This window comes from Parasteatoda tepidariorum, chromosome 7, assembly GCF_043381705.1.
Source record: "Parasteatoda tepidariorum isolate YZ-2023 chromosome 7, CAS_Ptep_4.0, whole genome shotgun sequence".
Classification (NCBI taxonomy): Eukaryota; Metazoa; Arthropoda; class Arachnida; order Araneae; family Theridiidae; genus Parasteatoda; species Parasteatoda tepidariorum.
Window position 1 is genome coordinate 12,438,835 of NC_092210.1, and position 19,294 is coordinate 12,458,128.

The following is a 19,294-nucleotide window of genomic DNA, read 5'->3' on the forward strand; positions in this document are numbered from 1 at the left end:
TCATTTCATCATCCAGTTTCACTGCATCCGTAACGATCTGAGAGCAATTAATGTCTTTTGCGGCGACCGAAACCAGCGGCGATAAGGAGGCTTTCTTAATTTTTTTTTTCCTCTCATCTGTCATATGTTTTCTTCGTTAATGAAGATATTTCGTATTTGCAGAGCAACAAATTACAATCATTAGATAAGACATTTCAATGAATGTGTAACCGTGGTTTATTAGAAGAAAAAAAAAAGAGGAAGAAAAAAAAAAAGATAAGATAGACGAAAACAATGTTGTTTTATCAGAGTTCAGTAAAGAAAAAAATATCAACGTGATTTGCGGCAAATGCCGCTAAACATAAAAGGTTCCATTTAAAAATTTGTTATGAAACAAATCACTCCACAAAAAAAATTGTTTAAATAAAAGATTAATTTAAATATTGACATTCTACACCGTTATCTAAAGTGTTTTTGTTTAACGACAGCAAATAATTGTTAAAAAAATAGCAATTAATTTAATAGTTTTCCGTTGTAAATTAAACTAAAAAAAAATAAAAAGATGAAATTAACACTCAGAAAATTTTTACTGTCGAATTCACTGGAAAATTAACGTGAAATTTACTTAAAGATATATGCCAAAAGAATAAACAAATAAATAAATATAAGATTTACCAAAAATGAAGGCCGAGAAACAATTGTCGGGTTTACTACAAAATGAAAATGCCTAAACGCGAATAATTCATAACAATATTTAAAAAAGAGCTTTTTATATTATTTATTAATTATACGTATGCAGATTCAATTTTATTCATTGATAATATTATTTATTGAAAAATAGGTATTTGTGGTGATTTTTAGGTATAATGAAGAAAAAAAATTAATAAAAAAGCACTCTCGAAAAGCAGAAAAAAAGCGCCGATGACAGTTGAAAGAGTCCGTAAGAAACGTGCCCCCATACATGTTTTTTAAAAGCATAATTGTTTCTGCAAGTTCTTATCGCATTTCATTTATTTCGATTTAAAAAAATTTATTTCACAAATTTATAATTAACTAAACAATGCAATTTTTTAAAAGAGGAATTAGCTTTAAAGATTTTAATAATTGACATAAATTTATAAGATTTTATGCAAAAAACACTTTTCAAATGGCTTTAACTTTTGCAAAACAAATAATATAGTATTGCATAGTAATCTTTAGAAGTTGAGGGAGAGTCAGCGGGGTGGAGTCCATTAGTTTTATATTAATATTTTTAAAAATCCAAACAATAGTAATCTTTATGGAAATAAAAATACAAATAAAAATTAAGTATGTTTTAACAAAACGCGTGGTTAAGTAATGCTCTGTTGTATTTAACGCAATTCACGTACAAACATGTTAAATAAAAGTGACTTAGTAACAGAAAGAAAAAAAAGGAAAAAAAACTTACTTGTTTGTGCATTTCTACATTGAGACCATAAGACATTTCGTAATACTGAAAATAAAGAAAAATAGTCACTCATTTATAACAAATTTAAAAAAAAATTAAACAGTATACAGTAGGTACTAACTAGTAAATAACTAGACGTTTTGTGAAAGTCACTCTTTTAGGATCTTTGTCAACTTTTCTGCAAATCAAATTTTAATTGTTGCATTATCGAAATCCGGAGAATAAAGTTAAGAATAATCATTGTGTGGTAGCGCTTCGTGCTCTCGTGCCACAGGTCCTTGGTTCGATCCTCCGGCCTGGCAAGGTTGACTCAGCCTTTTATCCCTTCAGTGGGTCGATAAAATGAGTATCAAGCAGGCTTGATTGGGGGTTTCGCGTTCGGCTGACCACCCAACCCAAACATCTGCTCTCGCATCCGGGAGCCCAAAGTTAAGAAAATTGAGATGGGCACAGTAGGCTTTAGCCCTCTATGGGCTGTCACGTCACTGAGTTTAGTTTAATCAGGGAAAATAAGGCAGAATTAAAAGCATCAAAACTAGTTTGACCTGTTTATCTATCAAATAGAAATTATTAAGGCCAATTTCAGTTTCATACAGAAAAATAAACTAATTTTAAATTAACCTTTAACATAAATACTGATTTGTTAGATTTCTATGGAATGTTTTAATTTTTCCTCATTGAAATATTTTTTTAACCCTAGTGCGTAAGCAAAAATTACTCAATTTTTAATAAAAAACTATAATTATATATTAAGAGCAAACCACCAAACACCAGTATACAGATACAAATTGACAATACAGATATTTATTTGTGTATAATGATTATGAAAATTAAAATCTTACCATTACATAATGCCTTTGCATCTCTGTTTTTTCAGTTGCTAATTTTTCACACTCTAATTTTAAACTGAAAAAAAAAAGACTTAATTATCATACCAGAATAAATTAATTCTGTGCTTAGCACAGTAATATTAAATAAAGCACTTTAAGACCACTTGCGAGTTAGCTTTTGCACTATTAAGCTCGTTTGAGAGATATTATTACTCCTGTGCTTAGCACATTAGCGTAGCACATCCGAAGTCATTGGGTTTAGCAGAGTAAAGTAGGGTTTTTAAACTACACTCATTTGAAGAAAGTAATAATGATTGCAGGAGGTAATGATGTTACGTCACGGATTATTATGAAATTTTTGTCACAAAAATCCGGTGATCATGATCAAAAAAAATTTTCAATAACGATATACACAGGATAATTTTTTTAAAAACCAATAACTTTGAAAAAACTACTAAATAGCATTAGGAAAACAATTATTTGTCATCACACAGAAAGGTTTAACCAGAACGACAATTAAGGGATAAAACAAATAGACAACTTTCCAAGAGAACTATAGCGGTTATTGAAAAAAAAAAAAAATTAAGCAATAAATAAAAAAGGAGAAACGCGCGAAATCATGCAAGGTCACGTGAGCGTCGGAGCACGTCCAATGAGGAGCAAAGGAGACATAGAAGGAAAGCAAACATAATAACACCAGTAAAAATTCTCTCCTTTCTCATAAAACAGAGAAACTAGATACGGTTGGCCTAACTTCCAAATAATGTAGACAGCGAAGATAGATCGGGTGCGTAGGGGAGGTGGTCTAAAAACGCACGCATCGCAGCGTTTGCGTTTTACGGATTGGCAACGCGAAAGATTTTCGCAAAAAGCAATTTACCGTGAAAACAGAAAAGAGATGAACAAAAACAACGGCATATGAAAAAGAGAGCGGTCACACGTGACCGAAGAAGAGATGGCGCGTTGTTTTCTTTTCTCCTCTGCATCGCTCTTCTTTGATTGAGAGAAACTAAGGCTCTCTTCTTATTTCTTTTCCATCTACTTTTACTATTGTAAGTTTCTCAATAGAAAAATGATTGCATTTTTCTCCCATAAGACTGTGAAAGACGGCCATGAAAATGAAATATGTATAAATAGGCCACTCATATATATCGTGTATTAAAAAAAGGTGATACAGTAAGTAGGAATAAAATTTACTTTTGTAATAATAAATAAAAATAAGATTTCACACTAAGAAAACAAATAAAATTTAGATTTTAAATCGGACCACAGATAACAAATAAAATTTAGATTTTACATTAGCCCTAAAATAAATAAAATTAAAAACTAAATAAAAAAAAACTTGTTTTAAGAAAGGGAGAAACATTATTCGTAATTTTATGAATTTAAAATTAGCATTAAATTTGGTTCTTTTAACAAGAGTCCTGATTTTTTCAATCAATAATAGTAAACTCTGTTTTTAATTTTGTAAAAAATCTCGAAAATTATTTGTTTTCGAATAGATTGTAATACAAAATCATAAATTGTAAATATAAAATCGTAGATATCTCATAAATCGTAAATACAAAATGATACCAAACAATGTAAAATTAAAATTAAAAAAAAAACACGCTCACACAAAGTACGTCACTCAACTTTATACCAATTTACTGGAATTCGAATTCTAATTTACTCGAATACTCGAAAACTTTATACCAATTTCCTATTCTTAAATTTAAATTAGATTAAAAAAAATATTTGATACATAAAATGTTATAATTAAAAATCAAGATCGAAATGATTAAAATAAAACTATTTAGTATTGATAACAATCAGGGTTGGGTTTTTGACGTCAAAAAGTGGTTTTTGACATGACAAGGGTATAATACTGGTTTAAACCGTCAAAAACCCGTCAAAAATGTCAAAAACTAAAGTTTGCCAAAAAAATATATAAACTTCAAAACTACCAACAGTTGCCATGCATTATATTGAAATTTAATTATACTATAGGTAATCAGCAGGTTTTAAAATATTTTTTAATTAAAATTAAGGTAAAATAACAGATTTAAAATCTCAGAAATTTATATTCAAATGCATGTGCAGAAAAATTTTGCACAAAAATTTTTTAAATATTTATATTTTGAAAAAAAAAATTTTTTTTTTTGATACTTAAGAAAATTAAAAGTTTATTACTATGCATTTTTGACATATAAGGAACATATAACTAATATTTATAAGGAACTTACAAGTTATGTTGTATAAATACAAACTTGATACAAGTGTATGAAAAAAAATTTTAATGTTATACCGAATATCTTTATTATCCAGTATGTTAATTTGAATTTAAAAGTAGTTATATTTGTGAATAATGATAAATATAATTCATATTGTTTATTATATTTATTTATAATTATTACACTTATCATTTTAAAACAATTTTTACCTCTTAATTTTTTTCCCCCACTTGTATTAAGAATACAAATAATGCATATCTTGAAAGCAAGAAGTAATTATTCAACAGCTGAATATTTAGATATTCAACAAAACTATGTATATAGTATTCAGCAAAATGAAATTCACAAGTATTTGGATAAACTAAATTTTCAGCATAGTAAATGAATAGGCTGAATATACTGTAAATCGACACTAACTACTCTGTGTATTTAACAGAAAGCACTTAAATTTGTATTGTCTTATGTTAAAAAGATTATTAAGAAGATTTAAAAGAATATTAAAAAGATTTTTCTTTAAAAGATGTCTAATGTACAAAACTGCTAATGTTTATCTTTAAAAATGTCTAATTTTTAGTATAATCTATACTATACACTAAATTTGGTTATAAATAAATTTCTTAATAATATCACTGCAGATTTTCAATAACACATGAAAATGAATACATAATATTACAAAAGATGTGAGTTTTCAAAAGTACAAGATTTTGGTTACTATTCAAAATATAAGTGTTTCTTCAAAATTTTAAATTTATTTTTTCTAGAACATATTTAGAAACACTATCCTTTATAAAAAATATATAAATTTTATGTATTAATTAAATTTCACATATGAATATAGGTTTTTGACATTTTCGACATTTTTGACAGTGAGGTTTTTGACGTGACGGTTTAAACCATGGTTTAAACTGTCAAAAACTGTCACATGTCAAAAACCTGCCAACCCTGATAACAATATATACATAATTTATAATAACCATCCCATATTGGTGATAGCCAGGACATAGAAACTTTTTTTTAAATTTATTTGTTTATTTTTCTTTTCTTTTGGAATGAGTAGTAATAATAATGGAATAAAATAAGATATAATCTATTTTGCACTGACTTTTAAGCAGAAAAAAACAAACAGTATACACCTATTACTAGCATAAATTTGTAAACATTAATATAGTTTCTAAAATGAAAACTATTGTGAAGGAAATTACTAACTTCATTCACTTATAAATATAAAATAAATATACTGTTTTTTCATATTTATATATTTTTGAAGCGAAGTTTATGATCAAGTAATATCTTCCCAAGTCAGTTTTTCTTGGGATTATTCACCTAATTGTGAAGGTTACTTTAATTCACTTTAAAATATTTCGTGAATGGCCATACAGGACCTACATTTTTCCTAAAATGCGAGTCAGGATTTCATTTTATTACTTTAAAATGTGTTATTTCTTTTATTGTTATTTTTATAATTGTTCAAAAGAATGAACAATAATAAAATGATGTTGTGTATAATTTTTGTACAGAAAATATAATGTACTTACCTATGATATTGTGTTTGTAGGAAGTCAAACTCCTGTTTTATTCTATCACAAGATTCAGCTACAGTAAATTTAAATGGCTGGCCACCCTGAGGAGGTGGGCCCTGAAAAGAAAAAAAAATTATTAGAAAATTAATTAAAAGAAAAGAAATTATTCTCTATTTTGTAATTAAACATATCTACCGGTTAATTAAAAAGAAAGGAGAATCCATAAATTAAGACAAAATTTTAGTCCGTTTATTTCAAATATTATTTGAATCATTTTCAAAGTTAAACATTAACCCACATAACTGCCAAATTAACTGATGCAATTTTTGTAGATGCTATAAAACTATGTCCATGTCATACTAGCTTTCAGATATGTCCCGACCTTATCCTTTCATCTCATTAAAGTCATAAAAGCTAAGTTTTGATTATTATGTGTGAGATGCTGCTGCTGCAGGACAGGAACAGTTTGTTATCCGACGAATGGAGATCGATTACGCCTTGTATAGAACTGAAAATAAGAGTCCACGCTATCGTACAAGGCAGGGAGATGGTAGGACATGATCTACAAACACCTAAAACAAACTTAGGCCTATTTCGGCAATATTGTAGAAAAATTTAATAATAGTGTTTAGCATTCAAAAAGATAATTTATAAAAAATACATTTTTCATAATGTTAATATTAAAATTAAAAGGTATCTGTTTTTATCTTCAATAAAATAAGAAACCTTGTTTTTGAAATCGCCCTAGTAACTATGGAATAATACGGTGGTTACATTAGAAATAAAAATATATCAATTTATCAAAGATATAAAAATCACAGACTTATAAAAATATATTCCAAAAATTATTAAAAGAATAATCTTTTTACACTTGTAAAGTTAAGAGAATTAATTTCAGTTAAACTTTTCAAGCAAATTGTAGCAATATGTCCACAGCCTTTTTAAATTGTTTCATTAATCACTTTAAAAACGAACATAAAAAAAAAACCTAATTTATAAGCGCTGACAATGCTGCGGATTTTAATTCAATATTTTCACGCTACACTACCCCCACATTAAAGCCACACTTGAAAGAAGGCCCAATAGCTGTAGTAAATCACTCTCTGCCGTTTTTACACGACAATTACGGGAAATAAATTGACAAACAAAGCTATCAAAAAACACCCTCATCACAACGGTGAAATGGTTACACGAGAAATTAAAATAAATGTTAAGAGAAGGATTTGGAGTGGCTCGGCGATCTAAAAAAAAAAATATCAGCATACTTATTTTGCCGCCCTATTAATATTCCGAAAACCTACTCGAAAAGCTGTAAAATAATGGCTTTAAAATCCCGGCAAATGAGGCGTCGAGAGGCTGCTCCTGTAACCGCAAGCACCTTGTTTCCGCCCAAGCCATTGATCGACCACCCCCCACCCCCGATCCAACAACTGCCCGGGCTAATTAATGTCTCGGGCAATTTAATGGGGCGCCGTTTTAATATCGGAGACCCTCTCTTTTGTAATTAACAACTCCTTCGGCCCATTGTGGCGAGGTGGAAAAGGGTTGTCGAAGAGAAAATTTTTAAAAACGTTCCATCTCCGCCCCGCTCTTCACCCTTTAATGGAAGGGAGACACATTATTTAATGAGGGTTATTAGGGGCGCCGCAAATGAGTACTCGCCCTATTGACTACTACTTCCCCCTAAGTAGGTTATGAACACCCCCCATACTCAAAAAGGGGGGACGAACAGTGTAAGAAAATAAAATGCATCATCAAATTAAAACACCAGAATATTTTGATCAAGGATATATGTGTGCAGGGGCGTCTCTATCTCTCGAGTACTCTTTCGAGGGATCGCCCTGTGGTTAAGTGGGGGGTGGAAGGATAAAATTAAGAGAGGGGGTGGATGGCACTTCAAATATCGTTAGAGAAAACTCTAACGTAACGAAAGTTGGAGAGTTCTCAGTAATTATCACTATCCTTTTCTTTCCGTGCTAGACGTTTTGACGAAAATTTGGAAAATTTGTAGTGCCTGGTTCTTCATTCTTCGAAAACCTTTTCACCGAAGTTCAGGATAATTAGTGGTTCCTAATTTTAGGAACTGGCGTTCCTTTCTATAAAGTACATTTTCTGTTTATTTTTTTAATGCGAAATAAAAGAGTGGAAGTTAAGTGATTCTACAGAATTTCAAAAGGAATGAGAAAGCGGTGCAATTATTTCTCTCTTTCGAATAATTTCGTTACTGATTCATTAAGGAAACAAGTTTGGTTAAAATTTTCATGTTAAGTGTATGTTTGTAAGGAAAAATCAATTTAAAAAGGGCTCGCGTGTGCCGTTGTTATTCTTTGGACATAAAGTTATTTTTAACAGTTCTGTTGCGGCTGTTAACATTCTAAATAAAAGTTGTAAGACATTAGACGTCAATATTGTGTGCAGAAAAATATTTATTGATGTTTGCATAAAGAAGGTGAAAATAAATGTTGAAAACATACTGAAATCGTTGCGCGGCTATCATAAGTTGAAGAAAAAAAAATGTACAAAATACGACAGCAATACGTTAAAAAATATATTATAACTAATATAATATATTTAAAAATACATTTATTGTAATTAAAAATATATTTAAAAATACATTTGAAAAATACATTTAATATACTTGAATAGCAAAACTTATATATTTTTAACGTAAGAATAACAGTTCTAAATAGATATTTGTAATTACTCTTACTATAACCGATAAAATGACTGTGAAACGTGCTACTAATTTTTTAAGAATAATGAATTAATGTGGTTCAAGAGACAGAAACAGCTTTATTGTTCCTAACTCGTACGGCATTCCACACACCACTAACCATGACCAAGGACCTAGCGTCATTTTTCAGGACTAACTTTAAACGCTATGATAGGAATGCCACGTAATTTTGACCTTGGTCAGACGACGTGGACAGCGACTTAACTATTACCCCTGTCCTGTTTCAAAATTCCACACCACAACCAAGGAGAGGTAGATACTTTATTTACGTCGCACTAGAGCTGCACAACGGGCTTTTGGCGACGGTCTGGCAAACATTCCCGAAGATGATCCAAAGACATGCCATCGCAATTTTGATCCTCTGTAGAGAGGATGGCTCCCTGCTTAACCAGACGACCTATGAGACGCGAAGTCGAACACTTTACGGTAGAACAGTGTAACGAGGAACGATACCGTGCACCCTCAGTCTCTACGCAGATTGATCAAAGTGTTCACCAACCCGCTAACTGATCGCAGACAGTGACGCTTGATTTCAGTGTTCTACTGGGAACCGTGTCTTTGCTATCAGTCCACTGCGGGACCAACTAACGAGAGGACTTTCAGCCACGTCTGATTTAAAGTGCGCCTTGCTGTGTATACACTCCGGTTGTTTTATCGGCAGTCTGAATCGAACTCACTACCCCCAGCTATCTAACGCGGTGAACGATGCCTTAACAAACTGAACCAAGCAGCGCTCCGTACGGCAAGTGAAAGAGAAAGCACAGCTTTAATCCTTCATCCAAAACAAGCACTTCAGTATATTATCAAAATATCTTTTAAATATTTCACAATTTGTGAAGGGGGAAACAATTTGTCAAGGGGGAAAATACTTTAAGTAAATACGAATTAGTAACAATTCTTTAAGAGAGTAAGAAACTGAAAGAATACTTCAGACAGCAAAGATAAACTAATAAAAAAATTGATACCATATTAACCGCAGAATTAAAAACCAATCATCGGTTTGATAAATCGTCAATCAACTAATAAGATGATTAGGTCCTTCAAGCAATCTATCACAATTATTTTTTCCATCGGTGTTTGATTATATTATTTAGATTTATCATATCCACAGGGACATTAGAAGACAACATACAATTAATGACCAATATTGTAATTGATGAAGATTTTAAAATACCAAGGTAAAAATTTAAAAATTAACTATGTAAACAAATAAAAAATACTGTGTAAATTTATTATTCGCTAAAAGTTCTCAAAAAACACAACTCGTTACAAAAATAAAAATGCTCTCAGAATCGATATAAATGTAAGATATTCATTGGCTGAGCTTATTACAAATTCCTTAGGTTGTATCATGCGATTTGTTTAGTTTCATTGATAAATTTACTTTTGATCAGGAATGATTTTTGGAGCAATAAGTGTTTGAAAAAAAAAGAAGGAAAAAAAAAAGAAATCTCGTGAATTTAACTTTGGCTCATTTGTTCATGCAGTAACTTTTTCTCACCTTTTTAATATATTTATGCCATCAGGTTTAATTTTAATAGCCATGTGTTCGTTATTTTAAATTGCCAAATGCAAATAACAAACTTTTAATACGAAATTTAAATAGTCGAATAGGATGAAACTTTTATGAAAATAAAATATGTAAACAAAAACGCAATTCCCGATACTTCTTGAGTAAGTACCTACTGTTACTTGCATATAATTGAATGTTTACCTTTCAGATATTCGGTATTAGCTACATGCTTTCAAGTTCTCTTCTTTTTTTTTTTTTTTTTTGTTTTTTNTTTTTTTTTTTTTTTTTTGTTGAATAATTTATTTCCTTTTTAAAACATTAATAGGAACATGTCATTATTTTTTATTATTATTATTTTTTATTATATTTTATTTATAATTTATTTACTTATTTATTATTTTTCATTCATTATTTATTTATAATTTATATAATAACCTTTAGTGGAATCCGGGTATTCAATCAAAAAATGTTTCGATCACAACACGCATGATTACTTACATATTCGATGTTTGGATTTTTCTCTTTTCTTTTCATCTTGTACTTAAATGTTAACGGTACAAAATTTGTATCTGTTCGAAAAACTGGGTGGATACGATTGTTATTTTTAGGTAATATATTAGGAAAAAAAAAAAGCATGCGTGAAGTAATAAATTTAGAATAAATTGCAATAAATTTAGGAAGAATGGAAAGAAATTTAATCAAAAGACAACCAGAGGCCTTTTTTTCCCTTTTCTATTTCAAAAATTATTCAGGGGAGAAAATGTTACACTTTAAAAAACAGAGCTTGTGAAATTTAATTGTAGTTAAACATGAGATGTTTTATTTCAAAAAATATTAAACTTGGCAAGAAAAATGAAAAATGCCGTTAACTTTTTTTTTTCAATAAAATTTTCCTCAAAATACGATAATCTTTAGTCAACTTTACAAGCGAATTCCACTTCACCAAATTGAATACTAAAAAAAATATTATGACGAAAACAAGAAAAACTTTTCCCGCAAATAAAAACACACTTTAAAAAAAAATGTCAATAAACAAACGATAAGCAGAGGGTGAAAAAAAAAACATGTTTCCGATTTTTCGAATCAAAATTAAACGACCGACAGTAGTACGAGACTTTATTTTCCATTACATTAACCCATTATGCAATTAAGTTAATTAAGCGCAGTCTTTTGTTAAACAAGTTAAAGGTGCACATAAACCTCTTTCTCTTTTTCAGAAAAAAGGGTTAAAAAGGTTTTCGCACTTGCGTCTGATGATACGTATGAAAGAAAAGACAGCTTGAAAACCATTTATTTAAGCGCTACCTCACTTAAAACACTTTTTTTTCTATCGTTGTTATTTTAATTTCTGGCTGAAACTCTCTTCCGCTTAAAACACTCTCGCTTTTGTTGGCGAATTTTTACTTCTTTTTTTTTAACATTTGGCGGTGTTTTCGCTTTGTTTAAACCGCTCTATTATTTCCGCGAAGATGGCTTAAAATCTGCGGAAACTGAAAAAGAAAAAAAAAAAGAAAATTAATTTTTGTGGAAGGATTAAAAAGAATTATAAATTTAGCGTGTTTATTAAGATGTTTCCAATTTGGTGGTTTTTAGTTGCTATTATAATAAAGCCAAAGATTGTCAAACACTTTTTGTGAAAGATTTATTTTTTAAGAAATATAGAAAAGGCTACTTAATTTTTCATAACTTTGTGAATTAAATGGCTCTGGTTTTATGAAAAATTTTAAGCCAGTAGTCTGTACAAACTTTTAGCAAAATATCCATTTTTGTGAAATAGTGAAAAAAAAAAACTACGCATAATTTTATAAAATTTTAAAATGTGAAAAAAATTTGCCTGTTTCAGAGATGGGGAACCAAGCCCTTCAGTGAGTTACTTTTAAAATTCTGAATCAAAAACTTCATTAACTTTTTCAACAAAAAAGTTTTGTAAAATGTTCATTTTTAAAGTGACCTTTTTTTTCCCTCCATTAATTCGACACTGAGAATTTTACAAAGAAATTTAAATTACCATAAGTGGGCCTTGCTTTTACTAAAAATCAGGTGTAATATTTACACATTTTCTAAAAGTATTAGTTATACATGTATTTAATATGTACATTTTTAATACGCACTTTTATTATATATTACAGTAAGATGCCCCCTCCAATATACTATTTAATAGTAGCACAAATCGTCAAAAAAAATCAAAAACTAGCCAATTTTAAAAAACAATTGATTCATTCCCACATAATAAAGGTAAGTAGCTACTTTTATTTTTTATTTTATTCCTTTTTTTTTTATCTAGACGATATTATTGGGTCTTTCACAAATAACATTCTTTGCTTTCAAATCGATTTTAAAATTCTTATTTCCTTCATTATAATTTTTTTTTTAAAATTTATGAACTCACTGCGCATCGAGAAAAAAAACCAAAATAAATTTAAATTTTATTCAAAAAAAATTACCAATTGCAACCACTACAAGTAAAAGAAAAATACACAAGAAAAGAAAAAAAAATTACAATTCAGAAATATTCGATACTTAAACATTCGATACTTCTGAGGAAAAATTACAACATAAGATTTTTTTTTTTGACAGAGGCTTCATTAATAGAATCGATAAAAAAATATTTTAGCTTATTTAGAATAAACTTACTAAGAACTCAAATATCATAATACATCTCACACATATACCTTTGAAAGCAAAGCTAATAACAAAACATTTTGCACTTACAACTTAATTCACTAAACATGCAACTCAAAAACGTTATTGGGGCATAAAACGCAACTAAGTTGCAATATAAATAAACAATACATCACCAAGTAATCAAGTGGAACGAAAAGGGAGGTTGGAATAAAAAAATAAATAAAAAATAAACTGGGCATTTATTAATGTAATTTATTAAAGAACATACCCGCGTGATATAATCCATTAACTTAGAGGGAAATGAATTGAAAACTTACACAGAGCACTTGACAAACATTAAAGTTTTTATTTGTTTACTATTTATAAAACTTTTTTATTATTTGTCATTTTTAAAATACAACTAAATAAATATTTTGTCAGACTTCAGCAAAATACGGATAAATTGCACGCTATATTGAAGGGAAGTACATTTTACACGGCCTTAAGGTTTAAAACGCATCAAATGGTAAACTGCTTTTTACACGTTAATATGAAGCAATGTAAATCAACATGGTCTATTATTACCCCACTGAATGAGTAGCTTTCATCAAAAATTAAATTTAAAAATATTAAACGAGAAAAGAAAAATCAAAAAATTTTTATCAGCAACAACGTATTAACCGAACACAATTGTGCCTCGATAAGCCTTTATTTTTCACGCTTCTACTCGCTCGTTTTCAAATTCTTAATTTTTTTTGTTCTTTAATAAGGCAATTTGACCTTTTTTTCCCCCTAAGAAGTTTTATTTTATTTTCACATTCATTAAAAAATAACCATGTTTACTTTTTTAGATCTTTTGTGAAAAAGTAAAGTCCCATTTTTGTGAACTTGTGAAAAATTTAATCACTTTCTGAATTCGTAATTACTGTAGAATGGAGTTATTTTAGCTACGATCCCCCCTATTCTTTCAAAATGACCCCTTGACATGCTCTCAGATTCATAAAAATCAATGACTAGGGAAAGAATAATATTTATGAATTGTTAAAAAATATATTTTTGAATATATTATGAAATATATAGAAATATATTATGAATTGTTAAGAAATATATGCCGGGCACGCTGACCGCCATACTTCCCAATGAACTAACATATAAAAAATTAATGGAAAATCTTCTAATAAATATATAGACTATGTACATAACATTCGAATCACATTAATAAAAACGCACTTATTAGAAACCTCTCTTCGTACTCGATGTAGTATAATATGATACAGTTTAGATAAAATATCGCCGGAACAGCCCGTAGCGGGGCTGGTCAGTTTACTCACGAAGGTCAAATCTCCACAATTTCGAGACCAATGGCAGAATAAAAAAGTTCTAATTTATAAATTAAAATTTGTGCTTTAAAAATAGAACTTTTTTTATCATTAACAGCACAAAGAATAATAATGAAGAAAAAAATGAATTTAAAATGTACAAATAAGGAATGAAAATTTACTTCATATCTTTAATTATTGGAAAGGAATTTTTTTAGATTTCAGAACATAAGCCCTATTTTAAATGCACGTCGCTCTGCAATCAAATTGTGTAGAAAATAATCCGTACAAAAAAATAAATAAAATAAAGCACCAAGTCTTTAAAAAATAAAGCACCAAGTCTTTAAAAAAAAAAAAAAAACATTCGTAAATAAACTCGGTAAAGGAAATGACTCAATTTAAAACTAAGTTACTTCAGACCAGAACCCTAATTACACAATAATTATATATTTTCTTTACACTACAAGAAAGTTATAAACAATTTTAAAAAAAGTGCAATAATAGCAATTCATTATAGTAAATTGCGTATAGCAAATTTGTCGCCAACAGTCAACGCACCATCGCCTAATGAAAACTACCATTGCATCATAATAACTCCACTACCAAAGGAAATCAATCGGGACAGCAACGGACATATTTATTCAACTGCTGGTTGCTCACATGATATAAGGTCGCCAATCTTCTACGATCAATGGGCTTGTCTACGATCCGACAGAGCGAGACCGACGAATGTAGAATCGTAAAACGAGGGTCAAATGTGGCATGTCAAAACTGGAGGACTTCCATGTGATTTCACGCTGCACTGAAATGGTCCCGCTTCACGCTTTACCTCATCTTCTAGTATAGATGCTGCTTGACAAACAAAAACGTGGAGTCGGATCTATTACAACGACGAATGGCAAATTTGTTTGGGAAGTGAAGAGATGATTTGAAGATAGTATTAGTAAAATAGTAATACCATCACTCAAATAATTAGCGAAACGTAAAGCAGAAAATATTTCTTCGACAATTTTGTCATTGCTTAAATTATATCTAGAGAGCAAGATGTGATATAAGGATTTTTCTTTTAACTGTTGCTTAGCTTTTGTTTAATTGTGATAAATGAAACGCAAAGAATAATAAAGTCATTCCATGCTTGTTGATGTAAGTTCCGCGTGAATAACATTACTCTAAAAATCTACAATAAACGTGCATTAAAACAACACAAAATACCACAATTAAGTATAAGGTAATGCTTTATTCAAAACAAAATACATTAAAAAAATTAAACAAGCTAAGTAATTGGGTTAATACGTGAAAAAAGTAAACAAGCTAAGTAAGAAATTGGGTTAAGACAAAATAAATTAGTAATAAAAAAAAGTGCCTATGTTTACACTAATTAAATGATACTAAATTGCTTAGCCTTTATTTAAAATGCATTTTTATATTTAAATTATAAATGAAAAGGTCAATGCTTGTTACATTGTAAAATAAACCGAAATAATAAATTTTACACCTCAATTTCAAACCCACGCCCCTAATTAATCATGCCTATTTTTTTTACCATTCCCTATAACAAATCTAATATACATTTCTTATCAACAATTGCAAACATGCAAGAACCGCTCCTACATGTTAACAAAGCAATAAACAAATTAGCTAAATAAAAACATCAAATGATAATTCAATGAAACACACCTCTTATCGCATGAAGAAAATAAAAAACAAAGCAAAACAAAACCACGAACAAGCACTGCATAGGAATACCAATTAAGCAGTCTAGCAAGCGATAATTCCACCATCTCCCCCCCCCCTTCCCAAGAGTGAAATACAATCACCAAGCGGTCAATCCTGGTTGCTTTTTGACTCTGGGGAACAATATAATGACGCGAGGGCGGTACATACTTACTTCACTTCCGTTCGCTTCTCGCACTCGTCAAGATATAGCCCATATAAAAGCGACGCAATTTAAGAGAGGGTCAAAAACGTGAGTACCCCTACCTCTCGGCTGTTGGGCGGTAGAAGGACATTAAACCCACAACAATGTCCATTATCAAAACCGATCCTCACGTTCCAGACACACCCCCAATTTGAGAGATAGCCATAACTGCATTGTTCTGTCCGAGACACCGATACATTAACATGATTTTCTGATGTGAATTATTGGAATGTACTTTGAAAATCGTTTGCTGGGAAGGATGTGTGGGTTACAGCACTACTAAAGATTATAATTTCATAAAGAAATTAAGCCATTATATCATTTCATTGTGATGTAAGTAATTGCATTGTTCATAGAAATTTACATTAACTCAAGTCGTTCAATTAGATATACTTGTGGGAATATTTAAACATGTACTGAGAAATCAGTGCCAAATAATTAAGACCATTACAAAATTCAACGAAATATTGAAATATTATAACTAGAACTTAAGAGCCAGGAAGTGGAAGACATATCAGTCCTCGAAATTTCACGTTTTAAAATAGTTGTAATTAAATTTTGATATGTTACACAAAGTCGTGAAAATCCGCGGTCCGATTAGTCAAAGTAAGTGATCGTTTGAGTTAAAACAAATTATCTTAGAAGTAAGTGTGACTTAAAACACTTCTAAAAAAATTACAAAGGCAAGTCATCAGACCAATATCAAATTCACCACAGTATTGTAATGTTAGGAGATAAGGAGTCAGAAAAGCCATCCTAGTCCTTGAATTTCATGCTTTATAATCATTAACAATATTTTTTCAATATCCTGATTTAATATCATTGTTGTATTGTGGAACATAATTTATATGGAGTCTTTATGTTAAAATAATTACAGATTTGAAAATGTCTAAATAACCAAGATTTCATTTAAATTCTATTTATCAACAATGGCTTTTACAATAAATTGTTACATCTCCATTAGAATTTTAGTCATAATAAAATATGTAATCGAGCCATTATTAAATTCAACGCAATATTGTAATTTATAACAGAACAAAGGAGCCAAAAGACCAATATCAATCTTAAACTTTAAGCCTATAGAACTATACGTAATTACAATCAGTGGCAAATTTAGTAAAGTGTCAATAGAAGCATGTCTTCGTTTAAGTTGAAACAAATTATCGCGAAAACAAACGCTCCTTAACTACCTCACTGGAGATTTTGCATGATGTCATTTATAAGAAATCAAACTATTGCCAAATTTAGAGCAATACTTTAATGATAATAGCCATGAATACCAACAGCAGTCCTTAAAGTGCATAACATCTTACAGATTTTAAATAATTGGTAAGCACGCCAGGACTTCTTGTCTACGAGCGAGTCAAATGCTTCATAGAAAAATTTATTATGCGAAAAAGATATTTCTGAATTTTAAACAATTTTATGATAATAAACCTTAGTAAAGCTTAAAACAAATTTGAATGATAGTAAGCCACAGAGATATTTTTAATGAGGATAATATTTTAGATAATATTTAAATCTAGAAAGAGAAAAAAATTCTATTTCATTATTGCCAATTTTAAGTGCTATGTGAGTAACAGCAATTCAAACCATTTTCACTTTATGGTTCTTATTTAAGTAGATATCTAAACGATTTTATTTCATAGTTTACATTTAAGCAACAACCACATTAATTTTTTTTTGTTTTGCACAAAAACGACTAAAGTTTTAAATTAGTTCAAATGGTCTTTAATCAAACCTGCAATAAGAAAGAGGGTAACTAGTAACCAAACAGTTCACATAACGATGAACCTTAACATTGGTCCGAAATTTCAATGCTGATAAACTCCTTGGTCTGAAATGCCAATACTGATACACATTCAGTGAGAGAGGTAGCCAATAATTCACATAATGATGTACCTTAACCTTGGTCTGAAATTGCAATGCTGAAACAACTGTTTGTTTCAGTAATTATCTCAGAATACCCATTTTTTTTCACATTTAAGAATTAATATAAAATATCTCCACTATCTTAGTAGAAAAATTAAACATATACAGTAATCATGTTTTAGAATATTAATTACATATTGGATTATCGCTCGCAGACCATGTTATCTCTGTTACCTACAACCAACGTTAAATTCTAAACCACCAATTTATATTAAAATACATAAATGTCACGTCTAATGCATCATGAAACTTTTTCATGCAAATTTATAGCAGTTGTGAACAAATCAACGAAGAAAAGAAAAAAAATAAAGCCATAAATAGCGGCAAATATATAGAACGAAGAATTCCAATCTTGAAATCCCACACACGGAATCAGTCAGCTATTATCCAAAACTCAACCACAATCATGAAGTGAATATAATGCGAAAGTATAGTAATAAAATTAAGATGGCATGATTCGCACAATTTGAGAGGGGAAAGAGAAGAAAAAAAAACTCCACTTAAATACCCAGCCGAGAACTCAAGAGCATTAGACAAGCAAACAGGTTTGGCGGTCCTCGTAATCATCCCAAGTGCTAAACCACTAATCCCATTTTCAAGAGAACTTTTACAATTCGTGACTGGTTCGTCATCTACAGGTGAAAGAAGGTGTGCCCCCGGTATGATTACAAGAAAAAGTCGAGGTATTTTTCTTCTTTATTTTTTATCATTACTCGCTAAGGTTGTTTTGTAACAGCTGCGAGAATAGGTTCTCATCAAGGATGATTGTGGTTCCACCTTATTCTGGGCCGAAAACGCTTAAAATGCTTCTTTATTTCAATGGCCACAGCAAGATTAGAGATAGATCATTTACCATCCCATAAAGAGGCGGGTTAGAGAATTGTTGCCCCCCTCCACCCTTGGCAGCTTATCTTAATTGCCATTGCCTTTGAAATCAAGGATGGTAATAAGTATTTGCTAACTTTCAAACACAAACGGAGCAGTAGGAAAAGGATTAGTACATGCTATAAGTAGTTTGAACTCCGGCCTGAATGAGAAAGAAAAAAAAAATTATAACCGGTTTCCACTGAATATATGGAATTATTTATAATAGCATAACAAATATTCAAATACTATTTGGTTATTTCAAAAAGGTCACGCAACTATAACAACCACAAGCTAATAAATAACTCCAAAAATAAATTTGATAACTTATATTGGAAATCCCGTCAATTGTTACAAAGGGCAAATTTTAAGAAATTGCTAATTTCTGATATAAACACAAGCTAGTTAAAATACCACGAATCCACAAACACGTGTATTA

General features: G+C 30.0%; 1 protein-coding gene across 14 annotated transcripts in view; it reads right to left on the bottom strand.

The window, feature by feature from the left end:
- The window catches only part of LOC107445501 (transducin-like enhancer protein 4), a 164,754-nt gene that overhangs the window by 84,300 nt on the left and 61,160 nt on the right, over positions 1 to 19,294 (bottom strand). For all 14 annotated transcript variants that reach the window (XM_043042565.2, XM_043042564.2, XM_043042563.2 and 11 more), the window contains exons 2-4: positions 5,987 to 6,087; positions 2,251 to 2,314; positions 1,409 to 1,453 (exon numbers count right to left, since the gene is read on the bottom strand). In XM_043042565.2, the coding sequence (XP_042898499.1) occupies positions 1,409 to 1,453; positions 2,251 to 2,314; positions 5,987 to 6,087 (210 nt within the window). The remainder of the gene's footprint in view (positions 1 to 1,408; positions 1,454 to 2,250; positions 2,315 to 5,986; positions 6,088 to 19,294) is intronic.